Raw genomic sequence first — 18259 nt, 5'->3', positions numbered from 1 at the left:
GTTAGTTACTCTTTGGTGTTTATTAATGTTTAACAAGCACTGTGATTGAAACAAAAGACAAGAAAAATTTCACTTTGTTAACATTATATGTTATTATATATTAATTGCTATAACTTTAAAGAATGGCATCACTTGACTGCACTTGGCTTCTCCACACTGAGTGATATTAACATTTTACAACATGTGAGCTCGGCTTGGAAACACTATGGATGAATAGGACTTTGGACAAAGTGTGTGTGTGTGTGTGTGTGTGTGTGTGTGTGTGTCGATATTTGATACGCTGCCTGGTGCAGAAGTGTCATCTCCCCGGGCCGGCGTGCCATCGGGCTCAGACGGGGGGTGTATCTGGCCAGCCGGTGGGACGCACACCCCCCTCGCAGGGGTAGCGAGGTTTTTCCAGGGTGGAGGAAACCACAGGCAGCGGCTGATTGTCCCACTCTCCCTGGAGAAAGAGACGGTCAGGTTTTTTTTTTTTTTTTTGACGAGGCTCCCGTCGTTTCACGCCCTTGAAATCTAGACAGCAGGTTCGACGGTCGACGAGCTGTAAATCAAGCGGCGTCTTGCAAAGGACGACGGAGGGCGTTTCATTTTTTCCTTCAAAGTTTGACCTCCCGTTCCGCTGCTCTAGCCTACACTTTGCATTTTAAGAGTAGTTTTCCCACAGTTTTTCATTTGACGTCCCAAAAATGACGCTCTTTAGAGATGTTTGCACCAATAGGCGTCGTCTGTCGATATTGCTGGAAAGCAGCCATAGTGTCGTTCTTGTTAATAACATAGTAATAGCCTTTTATTTATGTCTTAGCTCACCTTGCATTGGATGGTTTCCTTTTGGACATAAAAGATGATAATCCTCCATTAGTGCCATTTTGGGAATATTGAACAGACTTATGCAACAATGTCAAGACCCCCCCCGCCCCCCACACACACACACCTTCACCCCTCTTTACTTTGCTCAAGAGTCACCAGCTTGTCCAGAAGTCCCATCTTTTTTTTTTGTTAGTTTTTCGCCCAAGTTTTACCAACTACCACTTACCCTGTCACCAGTTTTATGGTGTGTGTGTGTGTGATTGTGTGTGTCACACCTAGGGGATACTCACTGGGAAGAGGTGTGCAGTGGATTGGTTGCAGTGCATGGAGAAGGGGGCCGTGTTGTACAGGGAGTCCAGCACTTGCGCGGTGAAGCCGTCCCAGTGCAGCTGAGAATACTGCTCTGTCACACTTTCCTCGCCACATACACACCGGTCGTTCCCTTGGAACCTGGAGGGCAGACGGGACGGAAGCGGAGGGTTGAAGGAAAGTCGATAAAAAGGAAGCGGCGGACGGGGTTTGAAAACGGGAGGCTGACACGAAACGGAGAGGCGGTCCACCTTAACAGGCCCCGGGCGCCCATTTTACGAGATTAAAAGGGTAAAATCCGCTCCTGACGGTGAAGGATAGGGGAAGACGTGCGGCTCAGCCACACCTGAGATGGACCCATGTGGAAAAAGAAAAAAACCTCACCTTTTAATGAAGCTGAAATATTTCTGCAGGTGGTCCGGGTCCACATGGCTCTTGCAGAGCTCAAGCTGAGTGCGGGGGTAGTAGTGGATGTAGTTGACACACATTTCCTCCATGATGCCAAATCCTCCCTGAGAAACCATGGATGCAGGAATAGATTATGGCAGTCAATTGAGTAAAAGATCAAAACATCCAGGTTATTACATAGTAACAACCAAGATGACTGTGTAATAATAGCTTAGAACAGGGGTGGCATGTGGTGTGATGTGAAGAAGAAACTAAATAAATAGTGTTGGAAAAGATTTTGAAGAGAAAAGGAAACTGTGACAATATAAGGTTGGGTGTTTGAATTGAGGCATGAAATCAAACATAAAAAATAAAATAAAATTAGATATTAGAAGGATCCAGGGAGTGAATGGAATGATTACAATGGCAGTTAGGCGCTGACTTCGGGGTCGGCAGATTTCACCATGCACACTCGTGTCTCAGAAGCTGCTCACCACTGTGGGCTTGTCCCTGTCTTCGGTGTTGTAGGTGCACTGCGTGATCAAGACGTCGCCCTGCGACGGCAGCAAGGGTCGGGTGAAACACGGGAGGGTCACCAGGTCTCCAGTCACATCGGAGAATAGTTGCATTAAATATGTCCGACAACGTACTCACGGGTAGGACGGTCGACATTTTCCGCAGAACTCGGATCGTCTGTAAGAAAGCAGATGATGCTGTTTTGTTTTTTTGTTTTTTTGCAGAACGATCGTGATTCTTGCGCCTGATCCTTGAGTTCTATGTTAAATTCGAAAAGCAGATCTCTGCCGTACACGAAGCCGGAGAGGATTTAATTTTATGATGTAATGGTTCGCCCTGGTTCACCGTGTAACAGGGCTGTGTGTCATGCACTTATCTCACACGTGGTGGGATGATTGCTCTTGTTGCTTTGCTTGGAGGCAGCTTTCACAATTGTCTGTGTGTGTGTGTGTGTGTGTGTGGCCCTCGAGCTAGGGCTTGATGGAATCCTAATGAGGCTGTTGGGCTTGAACAGCGGCGGTTTGGTATAATCAGCGCTGCGTTCTGTGATCAACAGCAGGTGGAGATTTGATCAGGCGGTCGAACAGGTGTCCATGACGAGTGTGTGCGTGTGTGTGTGTCTGTCGCAGGAAAATACGCACAAGTAAACAAACCAGATGTTGTTACAGCGTCAGTGTTGTTGTTTATCAGATTCCATAATGAGCCCTTTGGCGAGATGCGCAAAAGGGCCCGTCTTTGGAGTGCAATCAGGTAAACGTTTATACCAGTGTAATTACTGATTTCTTGTTTTTTTTTTTTTTTTTTGCAGAACAAGCTTCAAACTAGTTAACAACATCGCTTTTTTTTACATAAACCGATTCTCTGGAAAGTATGTGTCATCCCCTCAGCTGAGGTGCGATATGATAAGAGATTGATCGCCCGTGTCCTTCTGCCTGGAGAAGGAGCGCCAGCTGTTTTGTTTTAATTAAAATAACCATAAGCATGCATACTTGAGAGAAAATCTTGTCCCCATAAAATGACGGATGAATGAGTGAAGTATTTCTTCACTGTGAAATGAGATTTCCACCTTAAATGGTCTAATTCAAGCTGTTTAAATTGATTTTCATGAACGCATTTACAGCACAGTGATGAAAAACTACATCAGTTTGTCTGGAGAGTCTTGTTTTAGTTTTACTAGTGCGTATTAATATAATAAAACAGTTTCAGTCCAGATTATTCCATCAATATTTTCTACATGGGGGAGGAAAAGTGCAAGATAGCTGCTGAAACGGGGAATCTTCGATAAAGTTTAGATAAAGTTTTTGTTTTCTGCAATCCCCATCTGAAAAGCTTTACAACTATCTTTATAGTTCGATGTAAAGAAACTTTTTTATCTTGTTTAATTTAATTTCATTTTACTATTATTTTGATTTTTTTTTCCATTCCATCTTATTTTATTGTAAATACCTACCAGTGTGCACAGAAGACTTTTGTCTTTGTCCCTGTGGCGTGCAGCTCGGTGTGTTGCATGTTGTAAAACACACATTTTTGCAGGTCTCAATCGATATAACACAAACACACACACACGCGCAAGGCTATTGCTCACCTGGTAGTGCGTACTGAAGTGCTGATCTTCCTGCACTACCTCCAGCTCTTTGCCTCCCCTCACTAAAACCGTCTTGACCCCACGCCCCGCCAGGTGGGTGTGCAGCTGGGACGCGAATATCCTGATCCCTCCTCGGGGGAGAGCCTGACGCACCAGGCAGACATGGCAGTTTAGGGCGAGTTCACGGAAAAACCGAGAAGAAGGCGGGTCCCCGCGGCTACATACGGTCTGGGTGCACTTGGCGGAGCAGTAGCCGGTGAGGTAGAAGTGGTGCTGTTTGGGCGGGATCGCCATGATGGGAGTGTAAACAAGGCCCAGCTCCATGATTCCTGCGTCGTAGCGCCTCAGACTGGGGGTGAAATGCAACCGTATCCCTGATGAGTCCTGCCGGCCTGGAGCGAAAAAATGGAAATTAATTTCACACAAAGCTACAAATACATCATATAACATGTTCATAACCGCATGACTAACCCCCACGCTGTCTTTCTCCTTGATTTGCCAGTAAAGGATTGCACGTTTAGCAGGATTATGGCATCATTTAGTGACAAAAGTCCAATGAATGTTTAATAACAACCTCCAGCGTGCAGCTCGCTTTGCATTATTTTCCATGTATACTGTAAGTGTTATGTTATGAACCGCCAATGTTGAATGAGGAGAGCTAAAAAGACACGTGAAGAAAAACACAATGGGCTTGTGCACTTTGTAGTGAAGTATCAAAGATGAGGAAGGTCTGCGAGCTGGATAAAAGAGGTTATCTGGAAATTCTGCATGACTTGCTCTGCAGAAGAAGATATGCCAGTGGAGCTCCGTGGGAACAACTGAGGTATACCTGACCCACTTGATTTGTGTGTGTGTGTGTGTGTGTGCGCACGCACCAGCGATAAGGAGAGGGTTGTGGTAATGGACCTCCAGACGGAGAAACCTTGAGGAACCCGGCCCCCCCATTGGTAATCCGGCGTCAGGAGGATAGTAGAAGGCCTTAAAGTTAAACACACACCATCATTTATTAATTTCCCAGGAAATTGCACACATCTTGAGAGGAAGCTCGATCCAACCAAGAATGTTTAATTTTATTTCTCCGCCTCATAGCGATTTAGCTGATGTCACGGCATATTGTTAACGAAACATTTATTACGTTTCTCCCCAATGCAATGCTTCAGTTATTACATTTGTTCTTTTTTTGGTTGTCCATAATAAGCGTATCTGTGTGTCAGCAGGTCCGAATAACTCTTAAATTCAACGTTATAAATATAAAACCCCACAGCGCATTTGTTGTCTGGCTCCATTTGTACAAGTTATGGCCCAATATTCATCCACAGACAGCTGTCAAGGTTGCTAGGTGACAGTTTCGGTGTTTTACGAGGCGAGGCCCGAACGATCACAGCGCCACCTTCTGTTTCAAAGTTTTTTTTTCCCTATTTTGTATTTTCTTTCTTTCTTTCTTTATGTTACATTCCGGAGTGACATTAGTTCAACAGGCAAGCTTATTTTTCTTCTACCCATGTAACTATGGGATATCCTTGCCATTGTCCGGCGGCCGAGATGATAGAGCACACCTTCTCAAACTTTTCTCTTAGCCGCCCAAATACAAAAAATAGAAAAAGGAAAAAAAGGACCAGTCTGTCTGTGGATTCAGAAATAGTGATTTTTTTTTTTTTTTAATATTTTCAGGTCATTTGGGGGATTTCATTTAAAAATCAGGCCTTGGAAATGTTAAGCAATCGTTTCTACTCTGAGAACCTCTTCGATCCCTTGAGCCCCCTCCCCCCTTTTTCACACTTTGCCCTCCAACGTATTTGGATTATTGAAGTGAAATATATATACAGCCTATATATATATTTTTTTTTTTCATTCCGCTGTGCCTACAGGGATAAACGCATCACGGCCTCTCAAGTTTCATTTTCATTTATCATTAATGAAGGACCCGCACCCCCGCCGCCCTCCTGCAGATACACGGCCGTAATTGAAAGATCTTTTTTTTTTTTTTCACATAATGTCTCTTTCATGTCATAAAAGTAAAAACCTCCTTCACACACACTCATGCATGCGTGCCTCCTTATCTGGATAGACCCTCTCCTTGCATGCTAGCCGTGCATCAATGTTCATCCCACTCCAAATCTTCTTTCCAGTGCAGGCTTCCCCCTCCACCTCGCTGACGTCTTTTCCACGCTCTGACCGGAGGCCTGAATATTTCCCACCTAATCTGGTCCTGGCGGCTCACCGGAGGCGTCCCACTCGTTCGCGTTCGGCCGGCGGATAATCCAATCAGAGCGGGGGCCGGGCCGGTCGTGATGTAGTGCGGTGCGGAGCGGAGAAATATGGTGACAGGTCCGCCGTCGCCCTGTCCGCTTTGCTTTATGTGAGCGGCCGGCTGCCGGAGGGCGCGCTCGGCCAGCCGGCAACCACCGTATCGGTATGTTGGTTGTTTTTATTTTTTTTGATGAATATTCGAGCTCACCTGCTCTGTCTGGCAGGTCATTATCGTCGTGCGTCTGTGTTTGTTCGACTTGTAACTGTCATACAGTGAGCGACATCCCATCCCGTCATACCTCGGCGCCCATGGCCCAAGCGGCGAGGACGTGGCGGCACAGGTTGAGCTTGCCCGGTTTCATCTTGTCATCGCAGGAGCCGCTGTACTGGGGAACGTCGCGGATTTCCGGGGAGCATTCGAACACCTCGATGTGATGCACGATGGCCTCGTTTCCCGGAGTTATCACCGACTCGTACTGGCAGAGGGAGCGTAAAATTAGGGAGAGAAAACGTTCAACTGTTTGTTTTTTTTTTTTTTTTTGTTGTTGCTATTTTTGAATCCTGAGTCATGTAATACAGACATTTATTACCCTGTAATAATACGCTTATGATGTTGTTATTACACATTTAAGGGTTCACCACAGATGTTTCTGTACATTAGTTGTGCATCATTTCAGTTTCAAGTATTGCTCGGGCGGTAAAAGCGCCCCCCCCCCCCTCCCAGGCCACCCACCCCGGTTATACCATAACAATGTGGTTTTTGGGCAAGTTCTCAGGCAGCGTCTGGATGAAGCACCAATAGGTGGTCTCCTGGCTCGGGATGATGACTTTTGGCGCCACCACATCCAGCGTCCGAACGTCCGGAGGCAGGGCGGGCGCGGCAAAGTCGGGCCGTAGCATCAGCACCCGCTGCACCCCTGTGTGGATGCGGGACAGGTTGAGCTGCTCCAATGAGGAGAGGACTTCATCCAGGAAGCCGTAGAAGACGTGCACCGTTCCGTCCTGCGACGTCCAAATCCCAACGTAAATGACATACATTTCTACAGTTCTACAGTTTCTACAGTTCTAATTTGGCCAAAACGTCTGACACAAAGAAGATTTCATTATGTTGTCATGGTGATGAGCACCGCTTCTGTGCCTGCAACGTAGGGGCTTAATGTGGTACCATGGAAACCGATATTATAATGATGCCCTCAGTAGATATTCTTCTTACCGGATTACAACTTTTAAACTTAATCCATGGACTCGTTCTGTCTGCGAAGAGCGAAAAGCATAAAAGGATCTTGCGACACCTCCTAAGATTTACCTCTGGTGGTGTTGCAGAGTAAATACGCAGTTATTACAATGTAACTAATGACATTCCCCCCTAACCATCCGCTCCCTGCTACTTTGACATGTCGACACACTGACAGACGGAGCGGCGAGGACGTCACACACCTCGATGATGTAGTCTCTGGGATCGCATGTGCCAAAAGGACGTTTGAAGAGCAGGTAGAAAGAACCATCCGCCTTCTTTTTGGCTTCAAGCAACTCGTAGTCCTGTTGGCTGTCAAGAGACACTTTTCCCTCACTGTCGCTCCACGCATCCTGGATGGGGGGGGGGTAGACACACACACACACACACACACACACACCAGCATGCTGGTTAAAAATTTAACAAGCTACAAATGCCAAATCATTAGCTAATCATCTGAACAGCTGCCAAGATGGATATTAGATTTCTGTAATGAGGATCAATTAACCTGTTCACCTGCTAATCAATTAACAGGTAAATTAGAAATCCTCTGAGACACGGTGTCTCTTTCTGCATTTCTACATCCAAAGAGTTCAGAAGTGATGTGTTAAACAGCCATACTGAAGTTATGAACATATTTGTATGTTTATAACATTGTAATATGATTGGTATCCTATGATAAAGTCATGAAAGTTGGATTTTTTTTAACCCCTTGCATCTCCTCCTTTTTTATTTCCTGTCTTCAATCGTTTCATGCCTGTTCGCCTGTATCCTATTACTTTTGCCCCAATGTGTCCTGACAGGTTGCTCGGGTTGTTGCAGTTCTGAAGATGCTTTTGGTTGTCCATCCCATATCCAAAAAAATGTTTTTACATAAAATTATAGACGGACACTGAAGCGAGCGCACACTCTCTCTCTCTCTCTCTCTCACACACACACACATACACATACACACAAGGCTGTTCAAATACAGTCCTTTTATATGGATTTTGGTGACTTCATCTCATAAATGGTTGCTTATCTTGTTTATCTTGCGCCGCAACAAAACGTTGAATATTCATTCATTCATTATTTATACCACTTATCCTGCAGGTATGCTGTCCCAGCTGTCATTGGCCGATAAAGACATCCAATCATTCATTCTTTCATTCACAAATCTGGCCAATTTAGGGTTTAACGAGGCTCCTCCGTGTTTTTGTACTGTGGCAGGAAATCCTGGAAGAAACCCATTAGACACGGGAAGAACACTGAGATCCATGTCGGAATTGAACCTTCTTTCTGTGAGGCACAAGAGCTTTCTTGTTATTAATATAATGGTTTATAAATCTTTGCGGTCTAATATTCGGTCTAATATTCGGAGTACAGTTTCTAGAAGGCTGGAGTCTGTGTCCATGACGTGGGCAGACCTGGAACTGGAGTCTCTTTTGTCTATTTTTTTTTTCTTTTTTTCGGTCTTCAGCAGCGTTTGTCCTTTTGTTGAATTTCCCTCATCTTCCTGCCTCCCCTTTGCACGCCTTCCTGACGTGGACACGCTGCTGTTCTGACCGTTCCCTTCCCCTCCCCCGACACCTGTTTTCTACCTTTATTTTATTTTGCACATCTTTAATGTGCAGGGAAGGAAATCACCATGCAGCAGTTCTAGATAATCCATCACATTAAACTATTAACTATTTGAAATTACATAAGATGATTGCATGAATGTCATTGGACAAGTTGATGTCAGATTCCACAGAAAACCTGTTGTTATTGGTTATATTGTATCAAAAAACGTAGACTTTTCCCTGCATCCAGGTCTCTATTGCCTTGCGGAAGAGCGTCGTCATTAGGAGCGGAGTGTAAAATGATGGTTTTGAAAGAAAATCGGGAAAAAACATGTGTTGTGAAACCTTCTCATGTACGAGACGTCTTTGTCAGGTGCCTTTTTTTTGCCCGTGATGAATTTTTTTTTTCACACTCCTTTCCATCCAGAATAGCACCCCGATCTCTCTTTATTTCTGTCCCTCTTATATAACTGTTCCGTACCGACCCGCAAAGGTTTAGAAGCCGACGTACATACAAAGCTACCGGCGAAGTCAAACATGTGATGTGTGTGACTGTGTGGATACTCTTTCGACTAAATCTGTGAAAGTGTAAAAATCGGGTTTGAAATTGGGTTATTAGAAGCCGGATGGCGAAACACCTTCCGCTCAAAGTACCCACTGCTGGCTGAGGTCACACTGTTAGACGGTCATCGTGTAGTTCAGGTATCAGTACACATACAACTACAGTGTGTGTGTGTGTGTGTGTGTGTGTGTGTGTGCGTGTGTGTTTGTGTGTTTGTGTGTTTGTTTGTGTGTGTGTGTGTGTGTGTGTGGCGGGGGGGGGGGGGGGGGGGGGCTAACTGCAAATACTGGCACAGCTTGCATAAATCACAGGTTGCTTGCTGTTAATGAATAATGACGGCAGCTATCGGCTGAACCCTGTCGCCATGGAGATACCTGGCATGAATAGTGCAGTTTTTTCTGGCAACTCTATTGTGTGTGTGTGTGTGGGGGGGGGGGGGGGGTAGTTATAATTCACTTTTATTTGGTCAGTGATGATATGACCAGGAAGTCAAATTTGGGTGATGGCTAAGAGTTCTTTGGGTATACAGTGTACTATGCTGCCACCAAGTCTCGTGTAGTATTAGTATACCAAAAAGTATCCCAAAATAGAAAAAACTGCCGCACAGCCAAACTTGTACCTGGTACATGTCTGTGGAACTTCTTAGTCATCCAGGTCATGGTGAATTCTTGTCATAACTAGTTTCTGCCAGCCAGTTTCTGCAGATCAACTCTTAAATTTGCATAACAAGCCACCTTAACCTAGATCCACCCAAAACCCTGGCACTTACATTCAAAAATTCCCCACAGGTCATTAGAACTGAAGAAGCCTCTTTGCTGAGGGCGAAACGTCTTCAAGTGAAGAAATTCAAGTCCAGTTGCCACAACAAGAAAATTTCGACAAGAATTGTTCCCAGTACTCAGTATCATATACAATGCACCATATAGCACACATCCAGTAGGTAGGGCCTTTCAACTTAACTAATGAGAAAATAGAAAACACAATAAAAAATATGTAAAAACATCACGTGTAAACCTGATGTGACCCAATCTGACCTCGAAGGAGCACCTCACACCTGGGCTGCCCACACGTGACCTTTCACAACACAGGATAATGATGAAGATGAGATCTGTTTACTCTCTTCTCCTCCGTTCCCTTCATTTTCCGCCTTGGCTCTGATTTCAAAAACAAAAATCCGATGCCGGGAAATGCCCGATCAGAATCTCGTGATCACACGAGCCCCTCCCTGTTCAGCGTCCCGACATTATCTCATTCCGACGGTCTTCGGGACAAAAAGTGGCAGCGTCGATGCCCGATGCGGCTACCATTAGCAGTGGAGTGTAAAATGATGGTTTGAAAGAATAGCAGGGTAAAAAAGCAACCCAGTCATTTAGCAGAAATGTATTAATTATTGAACATCTTGTATCAATTTTTGAAAAAAAAAAAAAGAAGAAAACAAGTAAAATTCGAGTTGTGTAATTGGGTTATGTCAATATCAAATTTAATTATCTAATATCAAGAGACTCTTCTGGAGCCCCTGCTGCTAAAGGAACATTTACAAGCCCTACATCCATCCTGCATGTCATTAACTTATTAAATGTGCTTACACAAGCTCTCATTTGCCTGCTCCATCATCGAGCATATATTAACATTTTAAACCAAATCATAACATTATGTGGTGACTCTGCGAAAAAAAAAAAAAAAAAAAAAAAATTGTTTTTGACATTTTGACATCCGTATACAGTAAAACCCCGCTTTAACGCAGTTCACCTTTTGTGGCTTCACTGTTTTGTGGATTTTTTTTTTTAGTGCAGTTTTTTTTGTGTTCTCCATCCTGATTGGCTAAAGGACGGTAAACCACTGTCAACAATCTCTGCCCTTTGTCTCTGTACAGCTTGCCAAATTTCCGTTTGCTCTTTGGTTTCATTCTGTAGTACAGTATTGTCTTATATATTAATTGTAAAAAACTAAAGCTGACTACTTCGCGGATTTCAGCTATTGCTGGTTATTTTAGAATGTAACCCCCGGAATAAATGAGGGTTTACTGTATATGTAGAGAGAGAAGGAGATTTTGTAAGAGAATGACTTTCAAGCATAATTTCAATGCTCTGTTTGTTTTGAATGTTTTTGATTGACCTTGTAAGCAAAAATTACTATTTTTCTACTTTATTTATACCATTTGTCTTTTTCAACGTCATTGAATATGTACGAGTAAATAAAATTACATCAATAATTTGGCTCCGATAGAACCCTCCACCCTCTCTGTGTTTGATATTTATTCAAAATTTCTCCGAAAATATTTCACCGCTACTTCCTTTTGCATTCAAGTTCGGGTGAATTGCTGTCCTTGAAGGCGCATGCATATTCTTTTATAACGGTGTTATTGATGAGTAATAATTCACATTTGACATTGTTTTATCTCCTGTTGGAATTGGTAAACCCAATCCCAGCTGAATTCATTTTGTGAAAAAAAGAGGTGATTTACGCACTTGGGAAAAATTCAGATGTAGCATTTTACACATTTTCCTGCGGGATTCTACGATCCGCGGAGAACACAGCTGTCTCCACAGCTGGTGCCAACACTCTCGCGCAGACTGAGCACCACCCAGACAGGAAGACCTGCACCACTTCGGCAATTCCAAGAAAATCTCATGGCGTTCGAGGAAGAGTAGAAAACACGTAACTAGTTACGACATGATTATGAAACCCCCGTTTAAAATGAGAACATTTGGGATAACAAGTGCTTACCCCAAAGTAACTTTTGCTTCCGGAGTCCCACAGCACCACCAGGTCAGCGTTGGTCAGCTCCCCGCGGTCGGACATCCCCAGAACTACGCCGTGCCTCAGCTTGTCGACGGTCAGCCTCATGTGTATCTCCTTCTTGGCGTAGCTGATGTTCCACGCCAACTTGACCTCCCCGCGGGGGTCCAGAAGCACGCGGAAGGGCATGGGGAGAGGCGGCAGCGCGGTAGGAGAGCTCGAATCCAGGTCCGACATGTCGACCACGGTGACGGGCGCCTGGTAGGAGGCCACCAGGATGACCATCAGAGCGGCCAGAGCGGTGAAGTACATGATGGTGACGTCCTGAAGACGGAGGTCTTTATTGAGGATCCTCATCGTCCCCGGACCGAGGTCTCGCTCCTGCCTTGAGCAACAGGTTGAGCCGGCCTTCTCAGCTCTGCCCTCCACCCGGTCAGCGATTCCGATGAGGTATGCTTCTCTGACGCCCAACTTTCTTCTCGACTTTGTCTTTTTTTCCCGTCGTTTTGTTACAAAGGACTGTCCTGTTTTATCGCTTTCGTCCGTCTTGCCGGACCCTCCCCTGCTTTTTTTAAGAGGCTCCGCCCTTGCGGGCGGCCTGCTTTTATCCGGGGGTTAATGGCATTACATTCGCTGAGGAAAATTGGATTGTTGTCCTTTTGGCCCCCAGGGTCGGCCATGATTCTGCACATCTGCCAGCCCCTAATTGATTCAAATCCGACCATGGTTATTATCTTTGACGATTGGCTCCGGCTAACCAAAGCTGATCGGCTCTCTATGGCTGACTTCTTGTCCTGGCCGCACGTGGATCATACATTTTCTGACAAAAACAAGCCTGACGTGCGGCACTGACTCTCACCTTTGCCAATTTCGCCAAAAGGTGCTTTTGGGAGCGTAAGCCAACGCCCCCCGAATAAAGCCTAAATCTATTAGTACCTTTCTTTTAGCGCCGAAGGCCACACGTGACCTAATCGGGTTGTCAATTATTGCTTTCAGGAGCAGGATGGACAATTTCACGCTGCTTTTAAAGGTTAGCAAAGCCCTGCATGCATGTGTGTGTGTGTGTGTGTGTGTGTCTGTGTGGTGTGTTGTGTGTGTGCAAGCAGATCGCTTGACAACCAACCATGGGTTCCACTGAACATACTTAAGTATACATAACAGCACTTTAGCAATTTGCATTCATCTGTTGGTTAATGATTCCTCCGTCGGCTTGACACATATCCATATTACCTCTGTAATTCTTAGACGTCAAAGTCAAAGTAACAATTCAAGTTGAGGAAATGTAGGAATGAATCAAGGAGACGTGGAAGAACTCTTATTTTAAAAGGCTCTGGTGATTAATTAACCTGATTATGAAGTATAGCACTGACATAGAGGAGAATTAGAATTATAATAATACAGTGAGACGTCTGTTGGCGGCAGCAGCTCAGTCGGTTGTGTGGACGACTCTCCGATTGGAAGTTCGATTCCCAGCTCCTCCCGTGCACGTCTAAGTGCTCGGCCAAGACACCGCATGCCAAGTTGTTCCTGATGTGGTCGTTGTGTGAATAGATGACCGCGGTCTACTTTTAAGTGCTGTGAAACTGCGAGGTGTGAGCGCGCTCGATAAGTGGTGACCATTTACCAATTACAATAGCATGAGTGTAGCCCCATGATATACAGCATATTCATCATCTATATAGCTTTTCCTTCACTTGGGGTCGCTGGGATGCTGGAGTCTATCCAAGCTGTCATCACCTGTCAATCAAAGGATCATGTATGGGGACATACAATCATTCACTTGCTCATATTGAGACATGCAGCCATCCAATTTTCCAATTTTATATATATATATATATATATATATATATATATGTACCTGTATATATATATATATACAGGTATATGTATTTATTTTTATATTATATAGGAATATTATGTTTTAACAATCTTTTTAACCAGATTATCAACAAAATAACATTAGAAAGGAGTGGTTTGGTCCTACTGTTTCTTTGTAAATAGCAGTTTAGTCATGCTTTTGTTTGTATTTTACTTGTTGCGCATTTCTTTCCTGGTGGATCTTTTTAGGTGATACTTTTATAACTAGAAGTGATGTCCTTCTCATGACCTTGACCTTCAGTAACGTGTCATTACACAGCGTGACATCATCTTGGCAGCAACTTGCAAACCAAGACAGACAGCCAAAACACAATTACCATTTTTGCAATGCTAATTGCGTTCTGCTGAGAGAATAATATCTATTAAATATATTAGATCAGATTTTTAATCAACGATTAGCCCATAATGTGAAATATGCAAGACGTGTCACCTTGACAGACAGCTCCCCGCCGCTTTTAATTCAAGCCTCAGCAGGTTATTTCACTTCTCCGCTTGATAAACCGCCGACCTCGGCGGGGACGAAACCCAGCGGATTGTTTGTCCTTCTTAAAACAGCGTAGTCCGAACCCCAGAGAACACCGGAATAAGTGGGCGCTAGTAGATTTAATGAGAGATTTAAAAATGGAAATGGGTCGTTACACAGGGATGTTTGCCGCTTGGGCTTTGTCTCCCAGACTCCGGCGCTGATGGATCAGTTAAAACACTGGCGGGTGCTGAAGCGTGGATTTTTTTGGGGGGGGTGGGCGGGCGCATGAAGGTCCTCTGCGAATGTTTGCTCGCAAGGGCGTGTTTACCCAAAGAGCCCGGGGGTCCCTCTGACATTATCCTGCCGAGAACGGGCCCTTTTTATTTGCTTCCAAAAACCTGCCCCGTCATGCATTGCTCCCTAGATGGGACTGCAGGAACACACACAAATTCCAAAATATTGGACGGCCTGCACATGCACTTTATCGAGCCGTAAGGAGGTTTGGCTCATGCATCATCCAACTAACTTCTGGCCCTCTTTCACTACATCCATACATCCTCTCTGGTCTTCCTCTAAGACTTCCTGCCTGGCAGCTCCAACCTCAGCATCCTTCTACCCAGATCATCTCTCCTCCGTGCCTGAACGAACCGTCTCTGACTGACTTTATATCCCGAGCGTCTGACATGTGCTGCCCCTCTGACGGACTCTTTCCGGATCCTATCCGTCCTTGCAAAGAGAACCTCAACATCTTCATCTCTGCTGCCTCCAGCTCTGTTTGCTGTCTTTTTCGCAGTGTCTCTGAACCAGACAACATCTCTGGCCTCGCCATCGTCTTCCAAATCCTCTACTTTCTTTCTCTCCGCTGCGTGTCCACCGTTCCACTTGGTTCCCTCTCATTCCGTCATGTATATTTTGTCATTGCTCTGACATGTATTCTGCCATGGCTAAAAAAGTTGAAAAGCTGAAATGAAACTAGCTGGTGGCAAAGAGGAACTTGTGAGGAAAACTGCTCTTCTAAAAGGTAGGAAAACTAAAAAAAATAGAGGCTCATTGTTTATTGCTCAGATCTGAACCTGTTCCCATCGGCAGCCGTCATGATGTGTGATGTCACAAACAGGAAGTGAACAACATCCAGGGAAAGTCTGATCTTTGGAATTTGTAGAAATCAAAAGAAATATAAGTCACTTTTATGATCTCAATATGACAAATGCCTCTCGGTGTTGAAGCCACATTCGCCGTTTAACAAAAACTTGATTTACAAAGCAGTTACAGCCACATATTTTAGCATCATAGATTCTGTGGAAGCAAATCATATACTTTTCAGATGGGATCACTGAACGGCCGAATGAGATCCAGAACAAGGAGGCATTAATCTTAAATTTCTTGTCAAACCCCCCAATACAGAACCCCCTACCCATCCACCCATATACTTAAGGGGAGTGTTTCATTTAGCAATGAAATCACATGCTCCGTTCCCTTTGGCCAAATCAAGTCCATTCATTTTGTCAGTACATGGATCAGGATATTGAAATGTCCTGGAGCTTTATGTTGTCATTTGCCTTAAGTTAAGAGGACCCAAGGCAAAAAATAAATCCATATGAAATATTCCAATAGTCAATCAATCTATACTGCACTGGCTTCAGTTGATATATGCACGGGTTGTGCCATTTCTAACATTTTTAATCAGCCACTCGCATCAGTTGACAAACAGCAGAATCCTGGAATATAATCCTGCTCCAGCTAATCCCGTGTTCAGCTCATTAATAAAAGAGAAAGATATTTTGAGTAAAAACAAAAAAAATAGGAATAGAATAAAAGCTGTGGATGTGACTTTAACTGACTTTGATACAGCTACAAACATACACTCACACACACTCACACACACACACACACACACATACACACACGCACTCACACACACACACACACGGAGAGACATTTTGATAAAAGCCGGATTCACCTCGGTGTGACCAGCCCCGTCGTCTCATCCCCTCCTTATATAAATATTTTAATGCCTCACACTCTCAAAGTGCACTAATCTTCTCTCTTTGACTTTGAATAATGAATGCAATAAAATCGCACACGGCCGCTCTTAACAGTGCTTCAAAACGCCCCTCACCTGTGTGAGTATGTGTGTGTTGGGGCTGGGAATGGTATTTGACAACTGTTAAATCATCCGTCCATCCATCCATCCATCCATCAATCGATCAATCCATCATCTGCCGCTTACCCAGAGTCGTGGGGGGTGCTGGAGCCTCTCCCAGCGAGAGGTGGGTTACACTCTGGACTGGTCGCCAGTCAATCGCAGGACCACAGATACAGACAAACAACCATCAAATCAACCGATTTGTCTAAAATAATGATAAAAAACACACTGTTGCCATGGTGGTTAGCGCTTCCGACCGAGGGCTTTTCTGTGTGGAGTTTGCGTGTCCTCGCTGTTACTGTGTGGGTTTCCTCCAGGTTCTCTGGTTCCGTCCCATAATCCAAACCCGTGGATGAGGCCCTACATTTCCTAGCTCTGTGAACGGGAGAGCGTGGTTGTACGTCTCCATATGGCATGCGATTGAGAGAATGAACGAATAGTTGCATGTGAAAGGCTCTGTGATCAACCGGCGACGGGTCGAGTGTGATCCCCGCCTCTCACACGATGACAGCTGAAGTGGGCTCCCGAGTACAGGATAAACGTTATGCATAATGAACGAGTGAATGAAAACTGTAGCTACCGAGCTGAGTAATGAAGAGTCACCCACCGCCAGCCATGCAGGGTTCGGTGATCCGGGACCTTAAAAAACAAATAAGTAAAAAAGCAAGGAAATTAGTTTTATGATGATGAGCAGGAAATAGGATAATGAGGAAGATACACAGTTGGCAACAAACCCCCCTCTTGGTGAAAAGGTCGATGTCACTTTTATGGCTTAATTCCAGGCCGGACGGCAGCGGCTGAGACAAAGTGTAAGGACAGGTGGGAGAAGGAGGCGAGGGCTGAGGAACGCCACGCCCTCCTGGAACAGCCGTGTCATCGGGATGTAATTTAATGAATGTTTTGTTCCCTCTCCCACCTTGGCTGAACCTCTGATGGAGGACAGGAGTATTATTTTAATTCATCTTTATAGACTCCGTTGTCACACCACGTGCACAGTTTCTGCGATTAACACCCTGGACAGGGGGTTTGGGGGGGGGGGGTTGCCCCCCACACCTCCTCGGATTTGGTGACATTGCACCGATGGCGGCGTGGCAGCTGGCCTGCTCATAGTCAAAGAGCAGGACATAGTGCATGGTGATGCTTTGCGCCTATCAATTACAAATACAAAGACTGAATAATAATAATTCATCATTCATTATCTATAGCAATTATAGATAATTGCTAATTAATTATTATAATTTAACTTTTACAGACGGGCCAACCAGCTATCATGTAAATTGAACAAAATGAAAATTAAAATATTTGAATTTTTTGCCATTTTATTTCAACATTAAAATCATTCATGATCATGTAACTGTACCAACATTATTTTGTATAAAATCATCCAAACAAAATTAAAAAAATTGAAAAATAAAGAGCTTCTAAATTCAATATTGATTTATTAAAATATTTAAAGAAAATAATTTGGCGGGCTGGATAAAAATGGGGGGGACCGGAGGCTCTCCCAGCTGTCAATGGACGAGAGGCAAGGTTCACACCAGATCACATGGGAGATCGAATGGGAGGGGAGTGGATAAGAGCTTGGTGCCTTGCTCAATGGCACGTTGACAGGCTAGGAGGAGCTCGGGAATCGGATTAGGAATCTTTGTTTCCAAGGCAACTGCTCTGACCACCTGAGCCCCTCTGCCCTATGACAGGATGCTTCTTGTGTGTGTGTGTGTCTGCATGTGTGTGTGTCTTAGGGGGAGGACAAACTTGTTTATGCGGTGAAACTCTAGCTTTTCAACGGAGAACAAAAAGGAAACAATATTTTTGATTGTCAAAAAGACTTTTCGACAT

At 44.5% G+C, this 18259-nt stretch overlaps 1 protein-coding gene and 1 long non-coding RNA gene across 2 annotated transcripts; one reads left to right on the top strand and one right to left on the bottom strand.

Annotated features, from left to right (window-relative positions):
* Position 1: 1 nt before the first annotated feature.
* Positions 2 to 12474, bottom strand: dbh (dopamine beta-hydroxylase (dopamine beta-monooxygenase)). The gene is made up of 12 exons (XM_086152423.1): positions 11919 to 12474; positions 7292 to 7441; positions 6599 to 6856; positions 6154 to 6330; positions 4480 to 4582; positions 3830 to 3996; positions 3605 to 3748; positions 2158 to 2196; positions 1998 to 2057; positions 1501 to 1628; positions 1098 to 1257; positions 2 to 442 (listed from the first exon to the last, which is right to left on the bottom strand). The coding sequence occupies exons 1-12, from the start codon at positions 12285 to 12287 to the stop codon at positions 329 to 331; spliced, it is 1869 nt and encodes a 622-aa protein (XP_086008549.1). The 5' UTR covers positions 12288 to 12474; the 3' UTR covers positions 2 to 328.
* Positions 4291 to 6452, top strand: LOC147231189 (uncharacterized). Its single transcript, XR_015106604.1, has 3 exons — positions 4291 to 4427; positions 5734 to 6017; positions 6129 to 6452. It is a non-coding gene; the product is annotated as an uncharacterized LOC147231189 (long non-coding RNA).
* Positions 12475 to 18259: the final 5785 nt, after the last annotated feature.

The sequence above is a fragment of the Fistularia commersonii genome, chromosome 9, assembly GCF_037954325.1.
Source record: "Fistularia commersonii isolate RoL2024-O1a breed Wild chromosome 9, RoL_Fcom_v1.0, whole genome shotgun sequence".
In the NCBI taxonomy this organism is placed as follows: Eukaryota; Metazoa; Chordata; class Actinopteri; order Syngnathiformes; family Fistulariidae; genus Fistularia; species Fistularia commersonii.
The sequence above is the reverse complement of the archived record's forward strand: the minus strand, read 5'-3'. Positions and strand labels throughout refer to the sequence as shown.

Bases quoted from the DNA above. Each gene is read 5' to 3' on its own strand.
- dbh (XM_086152423.1), bottom strand. From the start codon at position 12,287: ATGAGGATCCTCAATAAAGACCTCCGTCTTCAGGACGTCACCATCATG. The intron at 3,997-4,479 runs GTGCGTGCGCAC...TTTTCGCTCCAG, and splicing joins CAACCCTCTCCTTATCGCTG to GCCGGCAGGACTCATCAGGG. The intron at 1,629-1,997 runs GTGAGCAGCTTC...ATGGTTTCTCAG, and splicing joins ACAGGGACAAGCCCACAGTG to GGAGGATTTGGCATCATGGA.